The sequence below is a fragment of the Nicotiana tabacum genome, chromosome 7 (assembly GCF_000715075.1).
Source record: "Nicotiana tabacum cultivar K326 chromosome 7, ASM71507v2, whole genome shotgun sequence".
NCBI classification, from domain to species: domain Eukaryota; kingdom Viridiplantae; phylum Streptophyta; class Magnoliopsida; order Solanales; family Solanaceae; genus Nicotiana; species Nicotiana tabacum.
The window spans coordinates 101,606,726-101,631,510 of NC_134086.1; the positions used below are offsets into that span (position 1 = coordinate 101,606,726).

A 24,785-nucleotide genomic window follows, 5' to 3' on the forward strand; every position below is an offset into this window, starting at 1 on the left:
CTTTATTTCTTTTATCCCTCTCACCCGATCCAAGAAGGATTGGAATACAAAGTTGCTCATCATCATCCATCATTCTCAGAAAGACATCGGAAAATCTCATCTTTGTCAGGTTGTCTTTATCACATTTACTATTTAGAAGTCATTTATTTTTATTTACTGCTACCCTTTACACTTCTAGATCTTTATTGCTTCTTTAATTTATTATCAAAAGTTATCTTCTTTGGTGTTGCACTTTAACATATTTATCATAAAACACTAGATATGTCCTTGAATATTGATCTGTTGGTTGTGATTAACCCCGATTTTTTAGTAAATTAATTGTATAAAATCAAAAAATATTTTTTAGGTCATACAATTAGGAAAAGATTCATTTGTTTTGAAACTTGCTAAAAAGGAAATAAATTCATATAAATTGAAATAGATGGAGTATAAAGATTGTGATGTAACATATAACTTTATTAGTTTTAAAACTTTAAATTAAAAACTTGGTGTCTCAACCTATATGAAAATATTAAGTATGTCGATCGTTAATCTGTGAATCTCATTATTAAATTTACCTCCAAAGTATTTGATTGTCTTATTACATTTGACCACTGTTTATATTTTGATTCAGGAAAATCGTATCTTTCATCTCAAGTATGCCCATTGATTCAGGAAAATCGTATCTTTCATCTCAAGTATGCCCAAAGGTGAAACTAGGATTTGAACCTTATAGATTTGGGATTATAATTTTTTTTAAGTTACTGGGTTTTAAATTAATAATTGGTATTTATTTATTGTATTTTTTTAATACAAATACATAATTTAAACAAAAATTACTGGTTTCGATCGAACCCGCAACCAATATTGTGGCTCCGCCCTTGAGTATGCCTCTCCCTTTAATGGTAGTCCATCTATTATCTGATATTTGCCGTGGTGGAGCAACGTAGACAAACAAAAGATGTAAATTTACCCCTAAGCTATCGAATATGGTTTATATATCCGCTTATGCAATCATTTGAACATCCCCTAAACAGTTAAAAATGTAAAAATATACTCATAGATAAATGAAAAAGACAAAATAAAATGCTATTTGGTGTGACATCAATCGTATCATCAAATAAGACTAATTTTTTCAGGTAGAAATTCATAATGACATGGGCATATTTGCGATGATGGAGCGACATTTCATGGACTGATAGATAAACGGAAGGCAAATATAAAACAACTTAACCTTAAAGGCTCATTTGACACGAGGGATAATGAATAATTAATCCCGAGATTAAATTTGAGATGAGTTTGTGCGATGTTTGATTAGAATAAAATTATGGTATAACTAATCTTAAAATTAATTATTTCGGAATTGTAATATATTTTATTTATATGGGATGATGGAACAACTATTTCAAAAATAATTAATTATGATATAACTTGTTTTCCGGGTAGGTATATTTGGACATTTTCCGCTCTAATTTTTGGGGAGATGGAGCAGTAAGTAGAGCGAGTGGTTATGAAGTCAGCTCCATTAATCTAAAAAGTACGAAAACTACCGCTCATATATGCAGGAAATAGAGGTGCGTGGGTTGTAAGAAGTTGAAGAATGAGAAAGAAAGAGGTAAGAGTGGGGAACAATACGAGGGTACAATAAAGTCATAATTTCTGTGTTATGATATGGCTCCTCAGTCACCTGTCACCATTCACCTGGTACGGTAAAGTTTCCCCACTTCCACACACATCTAACTACTCTTTTCTAGTACTACTACTATTCCTATTATTTTTACTTTTAATAATAACAAAGTCTCTCATTTTTCAATAAGTTTTTGAGAAATCATTTTGGGAGAAAATTATGGTTGTATAAAACTATGAGAATCTTTTTATTTTTTTTGTTTTTTTGTTACTTTTTTTTTGAAATTCGTGTTTGGTTATAAATTTTTTAATTTTCACTTGAATATGAATTGGAAATTTTCGAATTGAAAAACTCCAAAAAGTTATTTTTCAAATTTTTTCACTCAATATCACTTGTAAAAATTCAAAAACAACCCAAAATTATATTCATGTCCAAATACAACTTTAATTTTCAAATACCTTCACTTGAAAAAGAATTTCACTTTTTTTTCAAAATTTTACGATTCTTATGTCCAAACGCTCACTAAGTCCCAAATGTTTGGTATAATTTCACTAATAATATCGTTTGATATCACTTTCATAACTTTTTAAAGAAATTTTATTTCATTTAACTAATTAAAATTTAAATTTTTGTATTTTTCTTTTAAAATATTTTTTCACCTATATTCCATTAATTTGTGTTATATTAAAACAAACATGCCGAAGAATCTCTTTTTTCATCAAGTTACCAAAAAAAGAAAGGAAGGAAGTGAATTTCAGGAAATGATTTATGATTACCATATTACTAATAGAGGAAAGTGAAAGAAAATTAGTAGCAACTCTGTTTGGCCATATATAGAATTTGGAAGGGTTTTTGGCTATAAGGAATATGATAGGAAACTCATTTCACCCATAAGGGCAAGCAAAAAGGAAAAAAACTAAGAAGAAAAGTAAAGAATAGAAAAGAAAAAGACTGAGCTCTCTCTTTTATGAGTCTCTTTCTCATTTATCATCTTCATTATTCTCTCTCCATATACCATTGGTCTAAACTGTTCCTGTGTGGTGTGTATTTTTAGAAGAGCTGCACTCTAACCAAAACCTTAATTATACTATCCTAGTAAAGGTAATAACTTCAAGATCTCCTCTCCATTCCCTTCTTCCTCTCTCATTTTTAGGTTATAAATCTCCATCATCTTTTTCGTTTTATTTCTTTTTTAAGTTAATTCACTTCTTCTAGTTATCTTATTTTCTGATTTTGTAGTAGATCATCTTTTAATTTCTGGATCTCCTCTATTTTCTTTTTTTGAGCTCCCTTCTTGGAATTTCAGGTTCTTTAATTTCCCTTATCTCTCTTGCTGTTTAATTCTAGGGTTAATGGATTCTCTTTAGTTGTACTATGCTCTATTTATTTTTCTATAAATGGTTGGTTCACTAGTTCTTTTTTAACTCCTTGTCCATGATAAGAGGTACAAACATTCTGAAAATTAATTTCCTCTATATTTTAATATATAAAACTAAAAAAAGATTCTTGTGTCGACTGTAGTCAAATTTGGAGAATGACTGGCTAGGTTTTCTTATTTATAAGATCCTTTTCTCGACTTCACACTTAGATTTCTACATCTTAATTATTTATATATTAGACCTACTATTACTTCAATCTTTGACTTTGTGCAATGATAATGGTGTATAGAGGTGAAAATGGTGAGACAAAAGATTCAGATCAAGAAGATTGACAACTTGACAGCAAGGCAGGTGACTTTCTCAAAGAGAAGAAGAGGGCTTTTCAAGAAAGCTCAGGAGCTCTCCACTCTTTGTGATGCTGATATTGGCCTCATCGTTTTCTCTGCTACTGGAAAACTTTTTGAATATTCAAGCTCCAGGTATAATTTCTCTTTCTTTCTCAGCTTTTTTTTCAATTACTTGTTACGGTAGATTTTCTTGGAATTCCAAGGATGAGTACGTACTTCATCCAATTTGAATATACATAAGAATTAAGAATGAACTATACTTCAAATAAATGGTACTTACCAATGAACTACCTCGCCCCAGTACTTGGTTCGTTCACTAATTGATGAAAGGATGTTATTTTTTGGAGTTTAAAAAAGCCCATGACTTGCGTGTCAGATATCCATCTTGTCCAAGAAAATCTCTTACTTTTCTTGTCCATCAGATTTATATATGGAGAGTTCCACGCCTTGGGGAAAACCGTAAAAGTTAGCAGTATTAAGATTGATAATTCTATATTTGATGTTAACATAATATTTTGCTTTAACTCGGCTGCAATGCTTCTTTTTGTAATTAATAAGCAGTACAACTAGTGACTGGAAATATTTCCAGGTTATTAAAGTTTCTCATTACATTTGACTGTCCTACACTCGTTATCATTATTACAAAAGAGATTGTTATCTTTATCGAAATTTTATGTAATAATATTAGTGTAATACTAACAAATTGGTTATGAATGTATAAGAAAATGCTGTTTCTTTTTTCATTTTTACCGTACGGTATCTTTCAGAGATTTGTACTTGAATCTTCATTTTAAAATATGACACATATAATAAAGATCCAAAAAATATCCTTCAAAATAATGCAAGCGGGGTCCTCAAATTTGGGAACTGAGAGAGAAAACTACTTCTTTAAGAACACATATGTTAATACTCATGACTATGGTAGGAGAACTAAGAATGCTTAAGTTCTATACGTCTGTATAAAATTAACACATATGATCATTTGTAAGAGTTTCATTCTTTAGTAACTTTTAATTTATGCAAGTCATCTTTTATACCCAAAAAAAAAAAAATATGACAAAATACATAGTTTTGCTCCTCGACTATGAATTAATCCTTCTTTTGTTTTCAGAATTTCTTCCTTATGTTTAGTTTTGAGGGGTTGCATATTAGAAGTTGGAAGTATACCTTTTGTGACAAAAGTAGCATTGTTGTCGTGAATGTATCAGATAATTTAAGATTCTTGTCTAAGATAATCTATGTGTGCACAGTACTGTGATAGTCTTTAACATTGCACTGTCAATGTATGTCCATATAATGATAATTAGATGTTGATATCATCAGTCCAACTTAAAGCTATTAACAATTCAATGATCTATGCATTAAACCGCAAAAATGAAGCTTCATATATCTAGATTTCGGAGAAAAGAAAACATAATGATGGTGAAAATACTTCAGATCTAGGCGAGGGCAACTGTTAGGAAGAGGCGGTGGGTTGACAAAGAGCGAGTTGGCATATGTGTTCGATTAATTTTGGGTGACCTTCATTTAGATGCGTTCAGAATTGGCAAAGGGGCTTCTTGGTGCTAATTATATTGTCACCACTCTCTAGCAAGAAAGTTAAGGGCACTTGTCCCTTTCATAGTTGATTGATAGATGGAACTTTCAAAACAATTTTATTTGGAATCTTTGTTGCTCGCACTCTTTAGAAATATTGTCGGATGTGAGTCGGATCCTCCAGAAGTCGTATTCTTTAAAAATAATGTATTTTTGGAGGATCCGACATGGATGGAATAATATTTTAGAAAGTCCGCACAACATAGGTTGGAACCCCTACAAAATTCTATCAAACTCCCTCCTTTTCAAAAAGAATGAACTTTTACTATTTGGGGAGTTAAACAAGCTTTTTATATAGTTTTTAAATATGTAAGATTTATTTTAAAAATCTTATTTGAATTTACACTAAAATTATTCAATATATATATATATATATATATATATATATATATATATATATATATATATATATATATATATATCATGGGAACCGGAGTCTCTTCTGCTTATAAAGTAAACAGTGAATCTAGCCTGCTATTTGTGTAACAATCCCTTTCAAGAACCATCAATTTATGCTTACCATAGATGATTATATGTAGACTTTCCAGTCACCTAATAATGTAAAGTTTTTTTTTGTCTTTTTACATGTTTAGTGTACAGAAGTTACACACAGATAAGTATACTCTATACCCATGGCAAACTGTGTTCCGCATCCAATACAAAATTTAAAAATTTTACACAATAATTTTGTGCTCTCTGTATGTTATTATGTATCTTCCCATTTGATATAGTACAGAAACTGCTGATTCCGTGAGGATTAGGTTTCGATTTTGCGTAGTATTTGGGATCATCATTGAATTATTTATTATTTGAGAAATCAAAAAGTTGAGGAATGAATGTAACCCTATGAAATAAAGCAAACTAAGAATTTAGTTTCAAGACACAAATGATGGTTAAAGGATATAAATAAGTTGGTTTAATGAGTTGAGTCTACACCCCACCTGTTAGTATGACTAACCTATGGTGTTCAATTTTCTTCCTTCCTTGATTACATTCAACTGTTACAACTTACAGCTTTCTTAACTAGAAGTACTTCTTTGATTTTAACAATTAAGGAATCGAAATGCCTTAAGTTTCAAATCAACTTTATCTAATTAGCTTCTATATTATAGGCGCATCTCTCAATTACCCCCGACCACTATATACGGTCAAATCTTTCTATAGCAGACTTGCTGCTATAGTAAAGTGTTATATAAAACATGTATTATAACATAACATGAAAAATTAATTACAAAGAAAACTTAGCTGTTATAGTGAAGCTCTGTTTTAAAAGATGACTGTTATAGATAGGTCTAGCCGTATAATCTTCTTCACTAAGCGTATCTCTTTTAATTAAACAAATAGCCAAGTTAGTATTGCGCCTTAAATGTGGAAGATGGATGATTAATTAACCCTAGACCTCACGAATAGACCCTCTCGGCAACCTATATTAGTATATATGATCACGACTCACAAGTAATTCAGAAAAAAACAATAGGAATTCAGAAAACCTCTAGAGATTGAAAGCTTGATATTTCCCTTAAAAAGAATTAATCAAATCAGCAATAGATTAAAGTGAAACTTAGATGTTATCAACGTTTAAAAGGGAAAATAGAGATTCAAATTATTTCCAGATCATAAAAATTAGTACAGAAAACGATAAAAAACGTTCATCTTAAGATTCTCATGTTATAAAAATAAAGTAAATTATATGATATAAAAAAGCTGTATTTTCTCCGGTTCAAAAGGAATGAACCTATTACTATTTGGGGAATCAAACAAGATTTTTTTTAACCATAGTTTTTAGATATTGAATTATTAACTGTTATGACTTATAGTGCTTTTTATGTAGTTTTTAAATATGTAAATTTTATTCAAACTTAAAGAATCTATGTCCGAATTCACAATAAAAATTAGTCAATTTGATCCTCGTATACTAAAAAAGATAAAATAAATTAAAATAGAGGGTGTATAAAATAGGATATTGCTAATGGGGTTGTCTTTTATATGCAAAAGGTACTAAATGATTTACATAATCATGTCACTTACACGATTGCTTCCCCTTTAATGGGCCTATATATACTACACGAATCTGAATTAATGATCTAGTGAGTTTTGAGTAGGATATATCCAAATTAGAAAACTTTTTAAGCTATATAGTACCTTTTTTTTTTTTTAGTTTTTTCTCATTTATTTTTCAAGCATTCTTAGGTACTAGATGCTTAAATGTCTATTTTCCTTTGTGGTATATGCAATGACCACACTCTCCATCGTTACTAATCTAAATATTCGCATATACACTTCGATTCCTAGGTTTATGAGAGTCGAATCTAATTATTCATGTATATGTGATCTTCTCTACTTTAAGAAGTTGATTGTCTATATATTATTGTCATATATCCTTGCACAGTATGATGCAACTGATTGACAAGCACAAGGTGCACTCAGACAGGGATATGGATAGTCCAGACCAACTGCAATCTTTTAACCTTCAGGTAAAATATTATTGTATCTGCTACTCTGATATCTTCTAGTGACAATAATCTTGTTGAGCTTAATTTCGATCTAGCTTTACTAAAAAGAAGCAAATATTGCATTTTCCAGAGCGAGAAGAAAAACTATGGAATTCTTAGTAGGGAATTTGCGGAGAAGAACCGGGAGTTGAGGTAATTGTTAGTTTTTAATTCATACTTAATTATGCTTTTTATTGAAAATGCACAATATTTTCTGAAAAGATTATCTGATTATTGTTGGTCACACAATACGTTAATGAAGAGGTGTATTCGGACTTTATAGAAGGTTATGTTTATATGTTTCACTCTCTATGAATATATCCTATCTTACCACCAAGAAAATATAGAGCCCGATTGGACATAAAATTCTTTTCACTTTTTTTTCGAAATTAGTGTTTGGCCATAGAATTTTCAATTTTTTACTTGAACATGAATTCTGAAATTTTTCGAAAATTTCAAAAACTCCAAAATTCAGATCACTCACAAAAAAAAAACCCAAAATTATATTCTTATTCAAAAACAACTCTAAATTTCAAATATCATTTTCACTTGAATTTTTTTTTTTGGAATTTTACAATTCTTATGTCCAAACCCCCACATAATCTACAAAATCCTGAAATCGTCATCTTTTAGCACTTCATCTTTTCACTCCCTTCCAGAGTCCCTTTTCTTCTCTCACTCTGATTTCTAGAAAACAATTGAAGATTTGCCAATTTTTTTCCAAATTTATTTTGAAAAATATATGTTTGTTCATAAATTTTATTCATGTTTTGGCAAATTCTTAAATCTCAAAACCCAAATCCCAAAACCAGTTCAAAAGCTAGTTCTGACCCAAAATTTTACTATTACATTTTTAAAAATTTCAAAAATTGTCCCAAATTTTTGTATTTTATAAAAGAGGTCACCATTTATTATTTTGTAATAATGCTACTTCGTCTTCTCGGTCATCTGATAGTGTATTATGTAGTTCGTTATAAAAATGATAATTTTGTGTCAAATTTATTTATGTTCAGGACTATGATTTGTGATAATGATAATGAATGTTATTGATGAAGGTATTATTGGGTATTTGTGATAGTTTTTAGAACTTGTGGATATAAGTCATGTTCCATGTTTCATGTTTGTTTTTTTAAAAAGTGAAGCATGTTTTGAAAACTGATGTCCAAACACATTTTCATCTTCAAACCAAACTTCACCCAAATTAAATTGGTCAAAATAAATTTAAAAACCTATTGTCAAACGCTAGCTAAGTAATTTGTTGTGTCTTGGGAGTACGACGTCACCTTGCTCTTGCACTATAGTAGTGACGGAAAACTAATATGAACAGAACAAACACCTTTCATAGCGTGCCTTGAACATACTTTTTACATCCAAAAATCTATATATCTTTTTTTTTTTTTTTTTTGGCGTTGTTGCCTCTTATTATCATTGGTTAAGAGTTCTACTAATAAGTATTTCCGTCTCAAATATATTCCAATAGTAAGAACCATCGCCATTAGATATATCTTACTGCTGCCAAAGTTTACCTAATTGTAGTTATATGAAAATGCAAATGACTTATTATGCTAGGCAACTTAATGGAGAAGAGCTGCAAGGACTTGGCTTGGAGGAATTAATGAAATTGGAGAAAATAGTCGAGGGAGGAATAAGTCGTGTCATGAAAATTAAGGTCCTATAGTTACTTCCCCTCCTTTTGCACTAATGAGATTGGTCCTACAACATACGTTGATTCCATTAACTTTGGGATTTTTGTGCCTTTCACGGTGAAAAGTTTATGAGAGAGATCAGCTCCCTCAAGAAAAAGGCAAGAGTACTTCTCTACTTTTCATTCGATTCTGTTAATTTCTTAATTAGGATATTTTCTTTACAAGGTAGGACTATAAGCAAAACTCAGGTCACAAGGCTGCTTACTTAAATAAAAGAAGGATATTTTCTTATTTTATCATGGATAATATTTGTTAAGACTTGTATAATTATATTTTTATATGTAATGATAGTTAGTTGTATAGTTAGTGGAGTTAGTTAACTAATTAGTGGGCCAACTTAGCCAGCTCACCATTAGTTGTATTTTTCTAGTATTATACATATATATACTTTATACTGTATTGAGAAAAGAAGTGAGCTTTTCACTTTCCCAATTCCGACTCTCTCTCTTACAGCTCCCTCTCACATAACTCTCTAGAAGGACTCCATTGGAGCTCCAGATCAAGCTTCAAGCTCACCCTCAAACACAGTTCTAACATGGTATCAGAGCAAGGAAGCTCATGCTCGACAATCCGCTATCGTCTCTCTCAATTTAGCCCACTCCTTTCTTTCTTCTGAACCTATCTCTATAGTTCGACCGACATTTGCCCTAATTTGTTCGAATCGCAAAATTGGCAACTAATTCTTCAAGTTTTACCTGAAATTAGTGTGTATGCAACAAATTCATCTACTCATGGTTGTATTAGATCATGAAGATACATCTGTTGGTGATACCAGTATTGCCGCTGCAGCGAGCACCGGAATAGATCCAAGTGATCCACCGTACCTACATCCATCAGACAATCCTAGAGCAATGCTCGTCTCAGTTCCTTTCAGTGGAATTGGATATAGATCTTGGAGACGTAGTGTTATCCGAGGTCTGTCCGTCAAAAAAAAGTTAGGATTTATAAGTGGAGAGTGTAAATCACCAGATCCTCAATCTCAGAGGTTTCGACAGTGGGAGCGATGCAACGACATGGTGACGTCTTGGATTCTAAATTCACTCTCCAAAGACATTACGGATAGTGTGGAGTATGCTTATAATACTGTTGAATTGTGGAGAGAATTGGAGGATCGCCATGAGCAAACTAATGGTGATAGGCTGTACCAAGTCCAAAAGGAGATAAATGACACGTCTCAAGGCGTGCTAGACATTACAGGTTATTACACTAAGCTGAAAAAGCTCTAGGAAGAGCTGAATAATTTGATTAAGAAGACTCACTGCAGTTGTACCTATACCGGTGGTGCCAAGGAAAACATGCACAAGGCCGAGCTGGACAGGAGATTGATACAGTTCCTTATGGGACTTAATGAGGTCTACACTATTGTACGTGAAAGCATTCTTGTGATGAATCTGCTCCCAACTCTTGCACATGCTTTTTCACTGCTCATTCAGGATGAGAAGCAGAGAGAGATCAAACCAAATAACCAAATGCTCTTTGAGTCTGCTTCCCTAAATGTCAACACATTAAAATCTTGTTCCTACAGAATAAACTACTCTGCAAATAACAATTTCACTGGAGGCAATAGGCCTCGACCATTTTGTGACTGCTGTAAGAGATCAGGGCATGTGAAGGACAAATGCTACGAACTATACGGGTACCCTTAGAGCTTTGGAAGTTCACACACTCAAAATTCAAATGCAGTGCAGAACACGAATCAAGCTGCAAGGTTCAACAAAGGAAGGAGAATAGTAGTCAGTGTGCAAAGGACTTCTTCTGAAGCAATGCTAGCTGGAAAGAATGGATCAGAAGATGGTAAGGTTGGGCAAATCAACCTTTCTAAGGAACAATATGGACAGATCCTGAATTTGCTGCAACAATTTCAGATTGGAACAAGAGGAGAGAGTTCCAGCTGCACAAACTATGTCAATAGTGTTGTGAACTTTGCAGTTATAATAGTATGTACTTCTTCTATTGATTTTGGCAAATTGTCCTATGAATGCTTCAAAAACCGACTTTTGGATATTAGATTCATGAGTCTCTAATCACATGACCTTCAATATATCTTTGCTAACCAACATTGTAATCCTACCATATCCCTTATTAGTAGTTCTTCCAAATGGATATAAGGTAAAAGTAACACAAATTGGAAGTGTGACATTATTTCCCAAGATCATTTTGCATAAAGTCATGTATATACCTTCATTCAAATATAGCATCATATCAATTCATTCATTAACCAGTTCAACCCCTCACAACATTGTTGCCTTTACTAATAACATTTGTCTTCTGCAGGCCCCTTCAATAAAGAGGCCTCTGGAAATTAGTAAAGCCAGTGATCGGCCTATATCTTTTCTGCCCAAGGTGTCTTAGGAACAACCATTCAGAATCAACAGTAAATAGTTCTATTGCTTGATCTGTTTCTTTCACTTGTTGCACACACAACTTACACTGTTTTCATCATTCCACTGTAAATAGCTCATTGTTTAGGGATAATTGCACATCTCATTCAGTTGTAAATACAACATCTCATTCAGCATGCCCTCAAAATAATAAAGTGCAATTCCCCATTGTGAATAGCATCAGTCCTTCTATCTCTTCAAGTGATGATATAAATTTGTTGTGGCATAACAGGCTGGATCATGTACCCTTTGCCAAGATGAGGAAAATGTGCGGTATTCCAGCATCTTTCTCACCAAAATAACCCTTTACCTGCTCTGTCTGGCCAACGGCAAGACATGGGAGGTTGCCATTTCCAGAAAAAATCCACCAATTCCACCAGAAATTTTCAACTACTTCATCTTGATCCCTGGGGTCCTTACCATATGTCAATTTATGATGACTTCAGATATTTCATTTCCATGGTGGATGATTATAGTAGGCCCAGCTGGACCCACCTATTAACCATCAAAAGTAATGCCCTACGTGTCATCAAGAACTTTGTATCAATTATTGAAAACCAATTCAACACCACTATCCAATCTATAAGATCAGACAATGGTCTAGAGTTTAATAACACAGAAGCAAATCACTTTTTCCTTTCTAAAGGGATCACCTACCAAAAGACATGTCCTTATACACCACAACAAAATGGCATAGTAGAAAGAAAATATAGATACTTGTTAAAAACTGCCAGAACCCTCTTATTTCAGTCAAAATTGCCTCTAAGATATTGGGGTGATTTCATCTTGTGTGCAACTTATATAATAAATAGACTACCCTCTTCTCATTCCAAGGGCAAGTCATTGTATGAACTACTATACAACAGAAAACCCACTTACTCTCATATGAGGAGTTTTGGTTGCATGTGCTATCCTACAGTACCCAAGGTCCACAAAGATAAATTTGAACCGTAAACCACTCCACATGTTTTTGTTGGATATCCTTTTGGGGTAAAGAGGTACAAAGTTCTCAGTCTGGCCACTAAGAAAACACATGTATCTAGAGATGTAGTGTTCAATGAAAATATCTTTCCTTTTAGTATGTCTAAGGATACTGTTTCCTTTTCCTCTGTTCTCAACTACATTCCTTTTATTTATTATGTGTCTAGTGATAATAAACAGACTCAAACTAGTGAGCCAAATGATCAAGGGGTTCCAAATGTCACACATCCACATTTGTCATATGATCCATCTCTTTCACCACATTCTCCCAATAATGTAGATTCACCTGTTCCAGAAGACTCACAAAATAATTCACCAATAAGACCTATAGGGAATACCTCACCTGATCATATTTTACAACCAAGACAATCTCATAGAACGCTTAAAGTTCCCACATACTTAAAGGATTATGTCCTTAAATTACCCTAGCTGAAACCAAATACCAATGTTTGCAATATTAATAACCAAACCAATGCACCTTTTTCTCTCCATGCCTTATCTTCTCCCCACAATCACATATCTGCTAAGGATCTGAACTAGGATAGTTGGTACCTTGTGAAAAACATTTGCAGTGATAAAGAGCCTAATTCATATGAGGAAGCAGTTGTGAATCCTGCCTGGCAAGCAGCCATGACAGAAGAATTTGAAATATTTCATACCAATAACACCTGAGAGCTAGTACCACTACAGTTGGGAAACAAGCCATAGGGTGTAAGTGGGTGTATAAAGTGAAATATAAGCAGATGGTAGCATAGAAAAGTTCAAGGCTAAGTTCATGGTAAAGTGCTATACCCAGCCAGTTGGAATTGATTACACAGAAACATTCAGTCATGTGGTGAAAATCACAACATTAAGAGCTTTCATAGCTGCTATAGTCAAGAAAGGCTGGGACATATTCCAGTTAGATGTGAATAATGTCTTCCTTCACGGGGACCTCCATGAAGAGGTATATATGGAAGTGCCACAATGCTTAGTAGTAGATATTGGAAATCTGGTATGTAAGCTCAAGAAGTCCTTATATGGCCTTAAGCAAGCAAGTAGACAGTGGTATGCCAAACTGAGTGAAGCACTGTGTTGTAAAGGATACACTCATTCTATGTATGATTACTCACTTTTCTATAAGAAAACATCTAATTCAATAGTATATGTGGCAGTGTAAGTAGATGATGTCATCCTGACAGGAACAAACAAAAAGGAGATAAAGGAGCTCAAAACATTCCTACATGACAACTTCAGCATCAAAGACTTGGGTAAGCTGCATAATTTTTTAGGGCTGGAGATACTCTATAAAGCTGATGGAGTTATAATCTCACAAAGAAAGTTTGTGATTGATCTGCTGAAGGAGTACAACTGTATGGATTATAGTAGCCTTCCGTCACCACTTGATCCAATAGTGAAGTTGAAAGATAAAGAAGAAACTGCATTAACTGATCCTACTTATTACAAAAACTAGTTGGAAAGTCGAATTTTCTCACTAACACAAGGATGGACATAGACTATAGCGTACAACACCTTAGCCAATTCATGCAAAATCCAAGAGAACCCCACTTGAAAGCAGCTTTTCACTTGCTTAGATACTTGAAGGGTGATCCCACCATGGGAATCTTTATGTCACATGATCCAAACTGCAACATTAAAGTTTATTATGGCTCTGATTACGCCGCTTGCTCATACTCAAGGAAGTCAGTGAGTGGATACATAGTTCTATTAGGAACCAGCCCTGTATGCTGGAAATCCAAGAAAAAGGAGACCATTTCACTGTCATCAGCAGAAGCAGAATACAAGGTACTCAGAAAAGTTGTAGGGGAGTTGGTGTGGCTGTGCAGATTACTTGAAGAACTTACTGTGCCTTTTGCTAAACCTGTAGAAGTGTTTTGTGATAGCCAATCAGCTTTACACATAGCAAGAAACCCTGTATTTCATGAGCGGACTAAACACACAGAAGTGGACTGTCATTTTGCCAGAAGCAAGCTGCAAGAAGGGCTTATTTCACTCTACCATGTGGTAACAGAGAATCAGTTGACTGATGTTCTCACCAAGGCTCTAACAGGAGTAAAACATATAGGGGTCGTTTGGTAGGGCGTATAAGAATAATACTAAATAAGGTGCATTAGTAATGCAGGGGTTAATAATGCATGGTTTAGTAATGCAAGTATAGTTATACAAAGATTATTTCTTATGCATTGTTTGGTGTGGTGTATTAAAAATTAAAATGCATTACATAATTTTTAAGAAATTTTATTGTTTACAAAAATGCCCTCCATATTCTTTAACTTAAGGGACTTTAAGGATAATTTTATTTTTAACCATGCTAATGCATGCATTAATAGCCTTTATATAGCTAATGTCATGGTTTTCTACGCATTAGCTATACATATGATAATACCAAATAGAGTGTATAACTAATGCTTGTATTAGTTATACATAGGTTAAAAAAGTGTACCAAACAAAACATTACTAATACACAAAGCTAATGCATGCATTATTTTCTCTAACACACTCTACCAAACGATGTCATAGTGATATGGGCAAGTTGGTTGTGTTTACAATACCTTCAACTTGAAGGGGTGTTAAGACTTGTATAGTTATATTTTTATATGTAATGATAGTTAGTGGAGTTAGTTGGCTAATTAGTGGGCCAACTTAGCCAACTCAGCATTAGTTGTATTTTCCTAGTACTATACATGTATATACTTTTTACTGTATTGTGAAAAGAATTGATCTTTTCACTTTCCCAATTCTTACTCTCTCTTAGAGCTCCCTCTCACAGAACTCTTTAGAAGGACTCCATTGGAGCTCCACATCGAAATTCAAGCTCACCCTCAAACACAATTCTAACAATATTGAATGAAGTTTGAATTTGGTCTTTGAAATATCAGGTTTTCGGAAAACAATGGAGTATAATTTATAGGTAACTTATGTGTTGAGATTATGAGAAAAAACGGAGAACCTTAAATTTATCATGGTTGCTCTGATAACCTACCTTGGATTGTCTTTGGTTGCTGGAAGACAATTTTGCTTTGAATTTCGGTTTGTTTTTGAAAACAAACACGGCTTTTTAGGTTATTGAAAGTTTTTTTTTTCTTTTTAATTCATTTTTCTGACCTTCTAAATTTTCCTTGATGGGAGAATCTATTCGCCAAACAGTGAAATCCAATCTCAGGAATTCTATTATTCCTGAGATTTACTAGCTTAAGCGCACTGAGGGCTGATGTTTAGTAACATCTTTTATCACCTTATATGTAGCTTTTGATATGCAGGAAGCTCAACTACAAGAAGAGAATTCCCAGTTGAAAAAGCAATCAGAAGTAAAATCTGCATTATTATCTTCTTTTTGTGACAAGTTCCCTTACTTCTCTATGAGTACTAAATCATTAAATCTGTGGCATGCAGCAGGCAAGATTGAATGAAGTTGAGGGCCATAATGCAATTGAGGGAGGACATTCCGCAGACTCCATCACGACCAATCACAGCTTAGTCAATGGTCATCTCGATTACATTGACTCAGTTACTAGCCTCAAGTTAGGGTATGTAAAAGTACTGCTCCCTCCGTTCCTATTCATCTGGCATAATTTGACTTAACACGAAATATAAAAAAGAAATGAAAAACTTTTGAAATTTGTGGCCTTAGATATATCATAATACTTGTGTGGCGAAAAAGACTTTTTAAACTTGTGGTCTTAAACATGTCAATAATATTTATGTGACTATAGAAACTTCTCTTTAAGAAAATACTCATATAAATGCATCATTTCTTTTTGGAACGGACTATTATAAGGAAATAATGCCAAGCAAAATGGAAAGGAAGGAGCATATATATATATATACACACATATACGTATATATCTTACCGAATTCCAAACCGCCAACTGAACACTTTTCATGTGTCATACGTTATACTCATTTATAATTTGCTGAACGTTTGCAGCTTGCCTATTCCTTATTGAGCTTGGTTTGTGAACTGAAGATATATAGTTACTGAAAGAAGAAAGGGTAACTCTCTATTGATGCATCATCTAATGAAATATATAAATTGATTAGACCAGTTGACCAGACCTCGAAAAACTTTGGGATTAATCGAGGAGGGGTCAACAGTCTAATGAGAATGTTGTTTCCAGCAGATGTGGCTAGAGCTATATATAGGTACTATCGTCTATCTGTTGATATTCTATTCAATCATACGTACTATATCATCTTACTTTGCAAGGTCACGTGATGCCTTGAATTGGCTAGTTCGTGTATATATAAATATATATTTGTATTTAGGACATCTCTTATGGAAGCACTTTGTAATTCGGTATTATTGACTGGGCAGAAAGGTAAATGCCCCCCACCCCCAACCCCGCCACCCCACCCCCCAAAAAAAAAGTAAGAGTAAAGTTAAATATATTTACGAATTTGTCGAATGTTTGATTGCAGCTAATTAGAATTCATATTGATCAAAATGTAGAATAAAGATATCTACTTCACAAGTGTTTGACTCGATAACATAATATTGCCCATTGAAAATTTATTTAAAATCACTTGTAGAAAGTATATAACCTAAATGCACAACTATAAGCAGCCATTTTTGAAGTGTAGCTCCATAGTGCATACAGTTGAAATGAAATTGCTGTAAGTTGATTTTTTTTTTCTTTGTTATTGATCAGACATAAATATATCAATTACTTAATTATTGTTGAACCATAATTTAGAATAAAACGGATCAAAGCGCATCCAAATATATTAAAACAGTTTTTAGCATATTAAAACAAACTAATTCAATTGTGAGAACATGTCCTATAAGAACCTCCTCAATAACACCAACAACAACAACTGTAGCGTCCTGTTTTATCGCAAAAGCGGGTTTCAACGTATGACAACTCTTTTAAATGAGTATTAAAAGAGGAGTCGCTATCTAACGATTTGAGTGTGCATTAGGGCACCTATTTGCAAATAACTCTGTTTAACTAGTCCACGTCACCAATGATTGGGGACTTAATTATATTTGAAGAGAAGGTGTTAGACACTCCTCGAGGTCCACAACTGTGATTCCCGGCCAAAATTCACGCTATGTGGAATTATTGGATTATAATTGTCCTACGTGATCATGTAAGTGAAGGAAGAGAGGGAATTTAAAGGTTCAACTACGATATAAACCAAGTGTAAAGAAGAATCGCACATGTGAAGGCATTAAACTATATATAAATGGTCAGTACAAGTCCTCAGAGATTACAAGATACAACCTAATTGTTCTAAGTTCAAAGATGCGAACAATAAACTGTCACGACCCAAATCTACGTGACCGGCACCCGGTACATTATCCGACCCGAGTGAACCAACTCATATGATGCACCCAAATCATATGCATGAAAACCAATTTAACTGCAGAAGCTCCTCGAAAACCATATACATTCTCAAGTTAAATGATAAAATATTTTCCAATTCAAAATCACACATGACGCCCTTTCATGATAATACCAATGAGAGTAAGTAAAATAAATATACTTTCATGAATGTCATGTACAACCCCATTACTACAACCTTTCACAACCATCTATGGAGCTTCTACACCAAAGAATAGAATCAACGATTGGAGTAATTCCAACAAAATAAAATAAGGAAGAACATGATAGCTACCACGAAATAAACGTGGTGCTTCATAATACCTCGGGAAGAGAGTCATCCTGGCCTGACCGTATTCCACGTATCATACATCATCCTGAAACATGTAAAGTAAGCATGGCCCTGGAGGGGGCCCCTTAGGGTTGAGTATACCACAGCGGTACTCAATAAATGTCATAGACTCTCTCTACTTAAGTTCTTGGGACAAACTTTATAAAAATAATGCACCAATATTTGATATAAAATAATAAGAAATTTTATCTATTCATGACCCTTGTTATTTTAAATAACAACCAAGTGAATATAACTCACAATATAAACTTTTAAATCATTTTCATCAATCCAAGATTTTTGATAAATCGTACAAAATCATTTCATATACTTTAAATCATCGAAATCGCTTTCGGCTCTTTAGGCCTAATCATAAGAAAACCATCATTACCTTTCAATGGGAGTACTATACCATCATTGACATAAGAAGGTCAACTAGGTTATGTACCTAGCGGCAAGTATCATATACTCTGCTTGCTCAGGTCGTCTCATCGTAGTGCCGTACGAATCGACTCAGCCATGCTAATAATAGCACAAAATAGTACCCTCTCGAGGGAGAGCACTCTGCTGTAGTCTATACCACAAAGTGACCATCTACGCCTACACCGGCACGTATAGTTTCATGACGACGAACACAATATATCCGAAGTCAATCTCGGTGAACACAAGTAACTCCCAAAACATTTGATACTTCAAAAATAGATTCATAGCATAGTAGCTTCAAAGGATCTATTTTTATCAAATCATAGCATTTATATAAAATCTAAATCATTTGAATAAAAATTAAATAAACAACCCTTTACATGCTAAAGCCTTTAGCAATTTAACATCAATCTTTAAAAGATACCACAAGAGCTATTCTGCACATTAATTTTCAAAAGAAAAACTTTCCGTGAAAATTTATCTTTAGTACTCAAATGCGTATACTCTTGTCAATACGTAAGTTTTGATAAAAACTTATAACATTTACCTTGAGTGTCATTTTTCCAACAAGATTTAAAATAAACTTTTACAAAACGACATGACACTACATATGCAACATAATATTTAGTACATGGAGACATCCGTACTTGTTTGTCCCCACAAACACGAAAGCACATTTTCAAACAACTTAAGTATTGACGTAAAACATGCTTTTTAGAAAAAAGTCCCTCAAGAAGAGTAAGTTTTAATCAACTTACCTCACTTTCGCTTTATTAACATTCACAAGCTTTCAATCCTCTTCCATCATTCCGATGTTGATTAAAAAGCTCAACATCACCAACAAGTCGATATCTACAATTAGATATCCTAATTACATCAAAATATGACCTAATATATTTATATATATCAATATCCATATATGGCTCATAAATTGGCTACAAGCCTCCAATAACTCAAATCGCCAAATACATTTACAAGCTAGACCATTCAACTTCATCCTTATATTTTAAATACCCATTCGAAGTCATTAATGATACTACATCAATTGTCCAACGCCACCAAGTTACTATTCATCATCTTCCATAATCAAAACTTGCACAATATACAATTCGGATGATTACTTAGTAGATCAATTCCATATTTTGCTAACAATAATTTGATAGGTTCATTGTATTCAATCAATTTCATCACAAAGATTCACCATTCATCTTCTCTATTATTTTCTCAAAAATACTATTCATTCCATGAACTAGAGTTTTATAATCCAATCTTTCCACCAATAAAACTTGTAATAAATACTTCAAATACTTCTACCTACTCATAATAAAAGAGTTTGAAGCATTGAAATTACCTTTAGTAGATAAATCTTGAAAAATCACAACTTTGGTGATTTTTGTGTTCTTGAGGATTTGATGATGAAATCTAGAATTTAGATGTTAGAATGATGTTAGAACTCATGTATATTGAGTAGGAATCAACCCAAAACATCATTAACAACTTACCTTAGATGATTGGACTTGATTTGAGCTAAAAATCGCCCCTTCACCTCAAGAACCCTAACCCCCAAATACTCAAAATACTCTCCTCCCCCAACCTTGTATTTATAGACCTAGATTTCTGGGTTTCGAACGCGGACTCGGATGCTTAGCATCCGTAGATCACTCCTCTTCGAAGCTCGGATGCTGACCTGGACGCTACGGCAACACTTCACTGCCAGCCCCTCTTTTTGGACACAGCCTCGGATGCTTCGCACACTCCTCCGCCAGCCTTTGGTAATTTGGTCATAACTTCTTGTAGGAAAGTCCAAATGATGAACGGTTTGAAGTTTTAGAAAATATACTCAACGACCTTTCATTTTATAGTGTACATCACATAACTCCTTATACATATGTAGATATACTCGTCCAAAGTTAGGTCTTGTGCGTACTCATTTGGAACTTTAGTCTAACATATAATTTCCATCTTAATTTGCCCCAAGGGATCTCCTTATGAATTATATCACTTCAAATACACATCGTACACTTATTATTGTATTCAATTAATATCCATCATATTAATCTTCCTCGTCTGCACACAAAATAGTACAATTAGCACACGTCAACTTTCTTAATAGCGCTTAAGTACTTCGAAATTTTTCGGGGTGCTACATTCTCCCCCACTTAAGAACATTCATCCTCGAATATTTTACAAGTCGCTTCACATAATAGAGTTATCATCCATTTACCTCCAACCATTATGCATATGCACTTATGACTACATGGGTTTTGTACTTTCTTTCCAAAATCTCAACTTACTCATGGCCCTCAAAAATTGGCTATCTTTACAAATTCTTAAAATTTTCGGCAGAGTTTCTCCTATAACAAGGACTATCCAAAAATATTAACCTGTCCAAAACAAGCCCCCACACGGGCACCAATAACAATATCGCTCAACAACCAACAATACACAATATAATGTACCATCTTGACCCCACTCGGCCGTACATATACCATAAGTCCATCAAATATAAATCTTTAAAACTTTTAACTAGTGACATATATGAATACCGTTAAATATCAATAATAACTACTACACATAGCTCCCATATCATTATTATACATGCATGCATTTTCTTTAGTCATGCATACGTCAACCTGTACCTGAAAAGTATCTTCAAATAAACCAAAAATCTCTCTGTGATTGGACGTCCTTAATAATTTTTTTTGAATAACATAGAATGGCACATTTTCATGCTACCTAAATTCTCAGCTTCCTCAAAGCTATGGCTCATGCTTGGTGAGAGAAAAATTATATTGCCCACTTGGTACCTGTAAACTTTTCCGACTCATAGTCTCGAAATTTTCTTATAAACAATACTTTCAAATTAATCTGTTGCTCTGTTTGAGTCATGTTTCCAAGAAAGGTTTTCCCACTTAAGACTTTTAATATTCTCTAATCATCAAAACTATTTTGGAATATCCTTTCGTTCCTTCCAAAGATTAATAAGATATTTATCTCAGATTTATCCATCATATGGTAATTTAATACTCATACTTCCGCTCATACCTTTAGAGCTCATGCTAGATTCATAACTTGATAACTATTATTAACCACAAGTTTATTCTAAAAGCAATTCAACTCACTTCATTCAATTTCATGACACTAGTTTGCCACCTAATTGCGGACATACGTGTTCCAATTTTATTTCTTAACTTTTAACAATTCCTTGACCCTATTGAGTATCTTGTGATATTTTTCTACCATAACTTGGGCTTGCATTTATCTCCATGTTCACCATAGATATGCTACCGTAGCCCATAACTTTACAACAGTCGAGAGTCACTGTTATCACGATGGTACTTGCACCCTTTTAATATTAGTGCTCTTCTTTGAACCCATGCCCTTTACTGGCTTACTTTATTTATTTTTTTTGTATAGAAGAGTCTTTTCTCATTAAAAAATGCGCATTACATTACCCTTTTCTATTTCATCTCATTCTAAAGTGTGCACACATTTATTCCACTTAATCCCACGTATAGTTTAAAGTACTTCCTTGTTCTCCGTCAATACTTGAATTTAATTCAAATCGCACATGACCCCAAAGTTGTAGGAATACATTCGAGTTTCCCATTAAATCTTTGACTATCAGACATAACTTTTAATATCCCTGATGCAGAACATCGTAACTATTTCTTGTAATGAGTCTTTGAATCCCAACCAAAAACTTTATGGTAATTGTACTCATTCCGACATGAAGTTACCGAATGTTTTCTCTTCATCTTGATTCTAGTAAATAAAATATCTTATTTCTCAAACCATTATCTCTAAGGCTCATAAGCCGTTGAATGCTCTCTTAAGCACCCCAAAAGGACCACAACCGAGATACTCACTCCGAAGAGACCTTATATGAATTTCAAGTTGTTCATCTTACTTTCGTGATACTGAAATGTAGAATCCACAACGATGTAGAAATACTGCGAGCCTCGACACCATCCAATGCAACTCTCAGCTTCTAGCCACATGTGAACCCGCAAAAATTCTCAATTACCACATATAAATCTTGAATTCATTAGAACGGTTCTCGAGAGTCATCCACTCTGCTCAAAGCTCAATTAGACTGATCAAACACACTGAACGACCTGTGGTCCATTAGCACTCCAACACCCCAGGAAGTAACCCTACCTTAATGCAACCAATAAATTCCTGCTCCATGCACATTACATCCTTCACCAATAACAACTCAAGTCATTCCATGATTATTTTACACCCATAATGCATAACATAACCCCTATCTAAAATTTCCTTTACTCAAGTCATCCTCGATCTCAACCCCTGTAAGCCACAACTGATTCGCCAGTATGTCTCAAACTGAAACTGATACTACACTTAGCCGCGCAATCAACTTATCAATAGCAGACTCCCCCACTTTGCTCAAATCAATAGGTCAAAACACATAAAAAAAAACTCACAATGCCCATACTCTATTACTGCCATTATACCATAGTGAGATTGAACTAAATCCTTCATAAGCTCGTGTAACACAAACTATATCTAGTACTTCAAATCATCTGCAAATCTCGCATTCACCCTCGTAACAGTCAAGACAACTCTCATACGCAATCCAAACTCAATCTGCAGCACATATAATTCACTGGTAAAGGAGGACTCACTACAAAACAGCATAGGGACTACACGCCCTCAGGACACACCGCAGGAGATAGCCCACCTGCTTCATCTCAAACTAACATCTCTTTATACCCTTCCACCGTCATAAACATCACGCAATCACTTAATCTTCCAGAGTCTGAACTCATATCACGACATGAAATCTACTTCATTCCCCAACTAAACAACATGAAAAGATCCTTCAATACACCTATAACTCGGGGTTATACATCAAATCAAGATGAAAATCAAGCACCAAATAGTTCTTTCTACCCTCAAGCAGCCCTCTTCGTCATATCCAAATCATATGAACACATCTCACAGTCACATCATACTCATCACGTAGCCATCCAGCCATCACTTCCACTAATAGGGACACTACCGAACATATAAATCCAAAAAATACACGCTCACACAATCAACACCTCAATGCTCAAGCTACAGGCAAAGCCCGGCCCCAAGTCTTCCAGACTGGCCCAACATCAACACACAAAAATCACATCTCGCCTCTTATTCAGGGAATCACAAGCCGTTGATGCACAACTGATACCGAGCGCTCATGCGCGCATATGAACGCATGGAAGGAATTTCAAGAGTTACATTTCAAGCTGAATCAATGCCGCACTATAAGAATTTAAGAATGTGGGATTTTCTAAAGGTTCTACAGCCTCTCGAAGATAAGTATAGACATCTCTGTACCAATCCGCAAGACTCTACTAAATCTTCTCATGACTCGTGAGACCTATGTAACCTAGGTTCTGATACCAACTTGTCACGACCGAAAACTAACCATGTCGTGATGGCGCCTAACGTGGTACTAGGCAAGCTGACACACTACCAAAACAAATCAATATTTTCATTTTTAAGACAAAACCAAGTTATTTAACAATAAACCTGCATAAAGAGTTTAAATAAAAACAACAGTGCGGAAAAAAAGCCCCGACATCGAGGTGTCACTAGTCATGAGCATCTATTACAACCGTCTGACAACATAAAGACTAACATAGCCTGGAAATAACTGAATACAACTAAGGGAGGATAAGGAGGGAGAAAAGCAGAGTTGCGATTGCCAGACAGCTACCTTACTAAATTCGATGGACCTGCCACTGAGTAATTAATACCCACTACCGGGTTTAGAAATACCTAGATCTGCACACAAGGTGCAGGGAGTAATGTGAGTACGCCAACTCAGTAAGTAATAAAGTAAATAGAGACTAAGCAGCAGTGACGAGCAATAAAATACATACAGTTCATATCATGAAATCTCAGTAAAATATAGCAAGCTTTTAAAATCAGAATTTCGAATCAACTCAGCTCATTTAAATCCAATTTTAGTAAAACCATTTAAAACATCTTTCAACAGTTTTCAATGAAGTGATGAAATAGTGAGTAAAAATGATGAAAACATAAATAGCCCGTCAGGCAAAACTCACTCGTATATAGCCCCTCGGGCAACATAAATCAAGAACAGTCCCTCGGCGAACATCATTCGTGAACACCCCCTCGGGCGAACATGAATCATAAACAGCCCCTCGGGCAAACCTCACAGTCACTCATATACAGCTCCTCGGGCAT

At 34.2% G+C, this 24,785-nt stretch overlaps 1 protein-coding gene across 9 annotated transcripts; it reads left to right on the top strand.

Annotated features, from left to right (window-relative positions):
• Positions 1–2,548: 2,548 nt before the first annotated feature.
• On the top strand, positions 2,549–16,791 carry LOC107830515 (MADS-box protein SVP-like). 9 transcript variants are annotated; one of them, XM_075217415.1, is made up of 9 exons: positions 2,549–2,707; positions 3,275–3,464; positions 7,318–7,402; positions 7,512–7,573; positions 8,990–9,089; positions 9,192–9,224; positions 15,749–15,796; positions 15,885–16,015; positions 16,417–16,791. In XM_075217415.1, exons 2-9 carry the CDS (start codon positions 3,283–3,285, stop codon positions 16,433–16,435), a joined length of 660 nt encoding a protein of 219 aa, XP_075073516.1. In that variant the 5' UTR covers positions 2,549–2,707; positions 3,275–3,282; the 3' UTR covers positions 16,436–16,791. The 9 variants fall into 9 exon arrangements, with proteins under 9 accessions (XP_075073516.1, XP_075073518.1, XP_016513611.1 ...); XM_016658125.2 differs by having other exon boundaries at positions 2,551–2,707; positions 9,183–9,224; XM_075217414.1 differs by having other exon boundaries at positions 2,554–2,707; positions 15,882–16,015.
• The last annotated feature ends 7,994 nt before the right edge of the window (positions 16,792–24,785 follow it).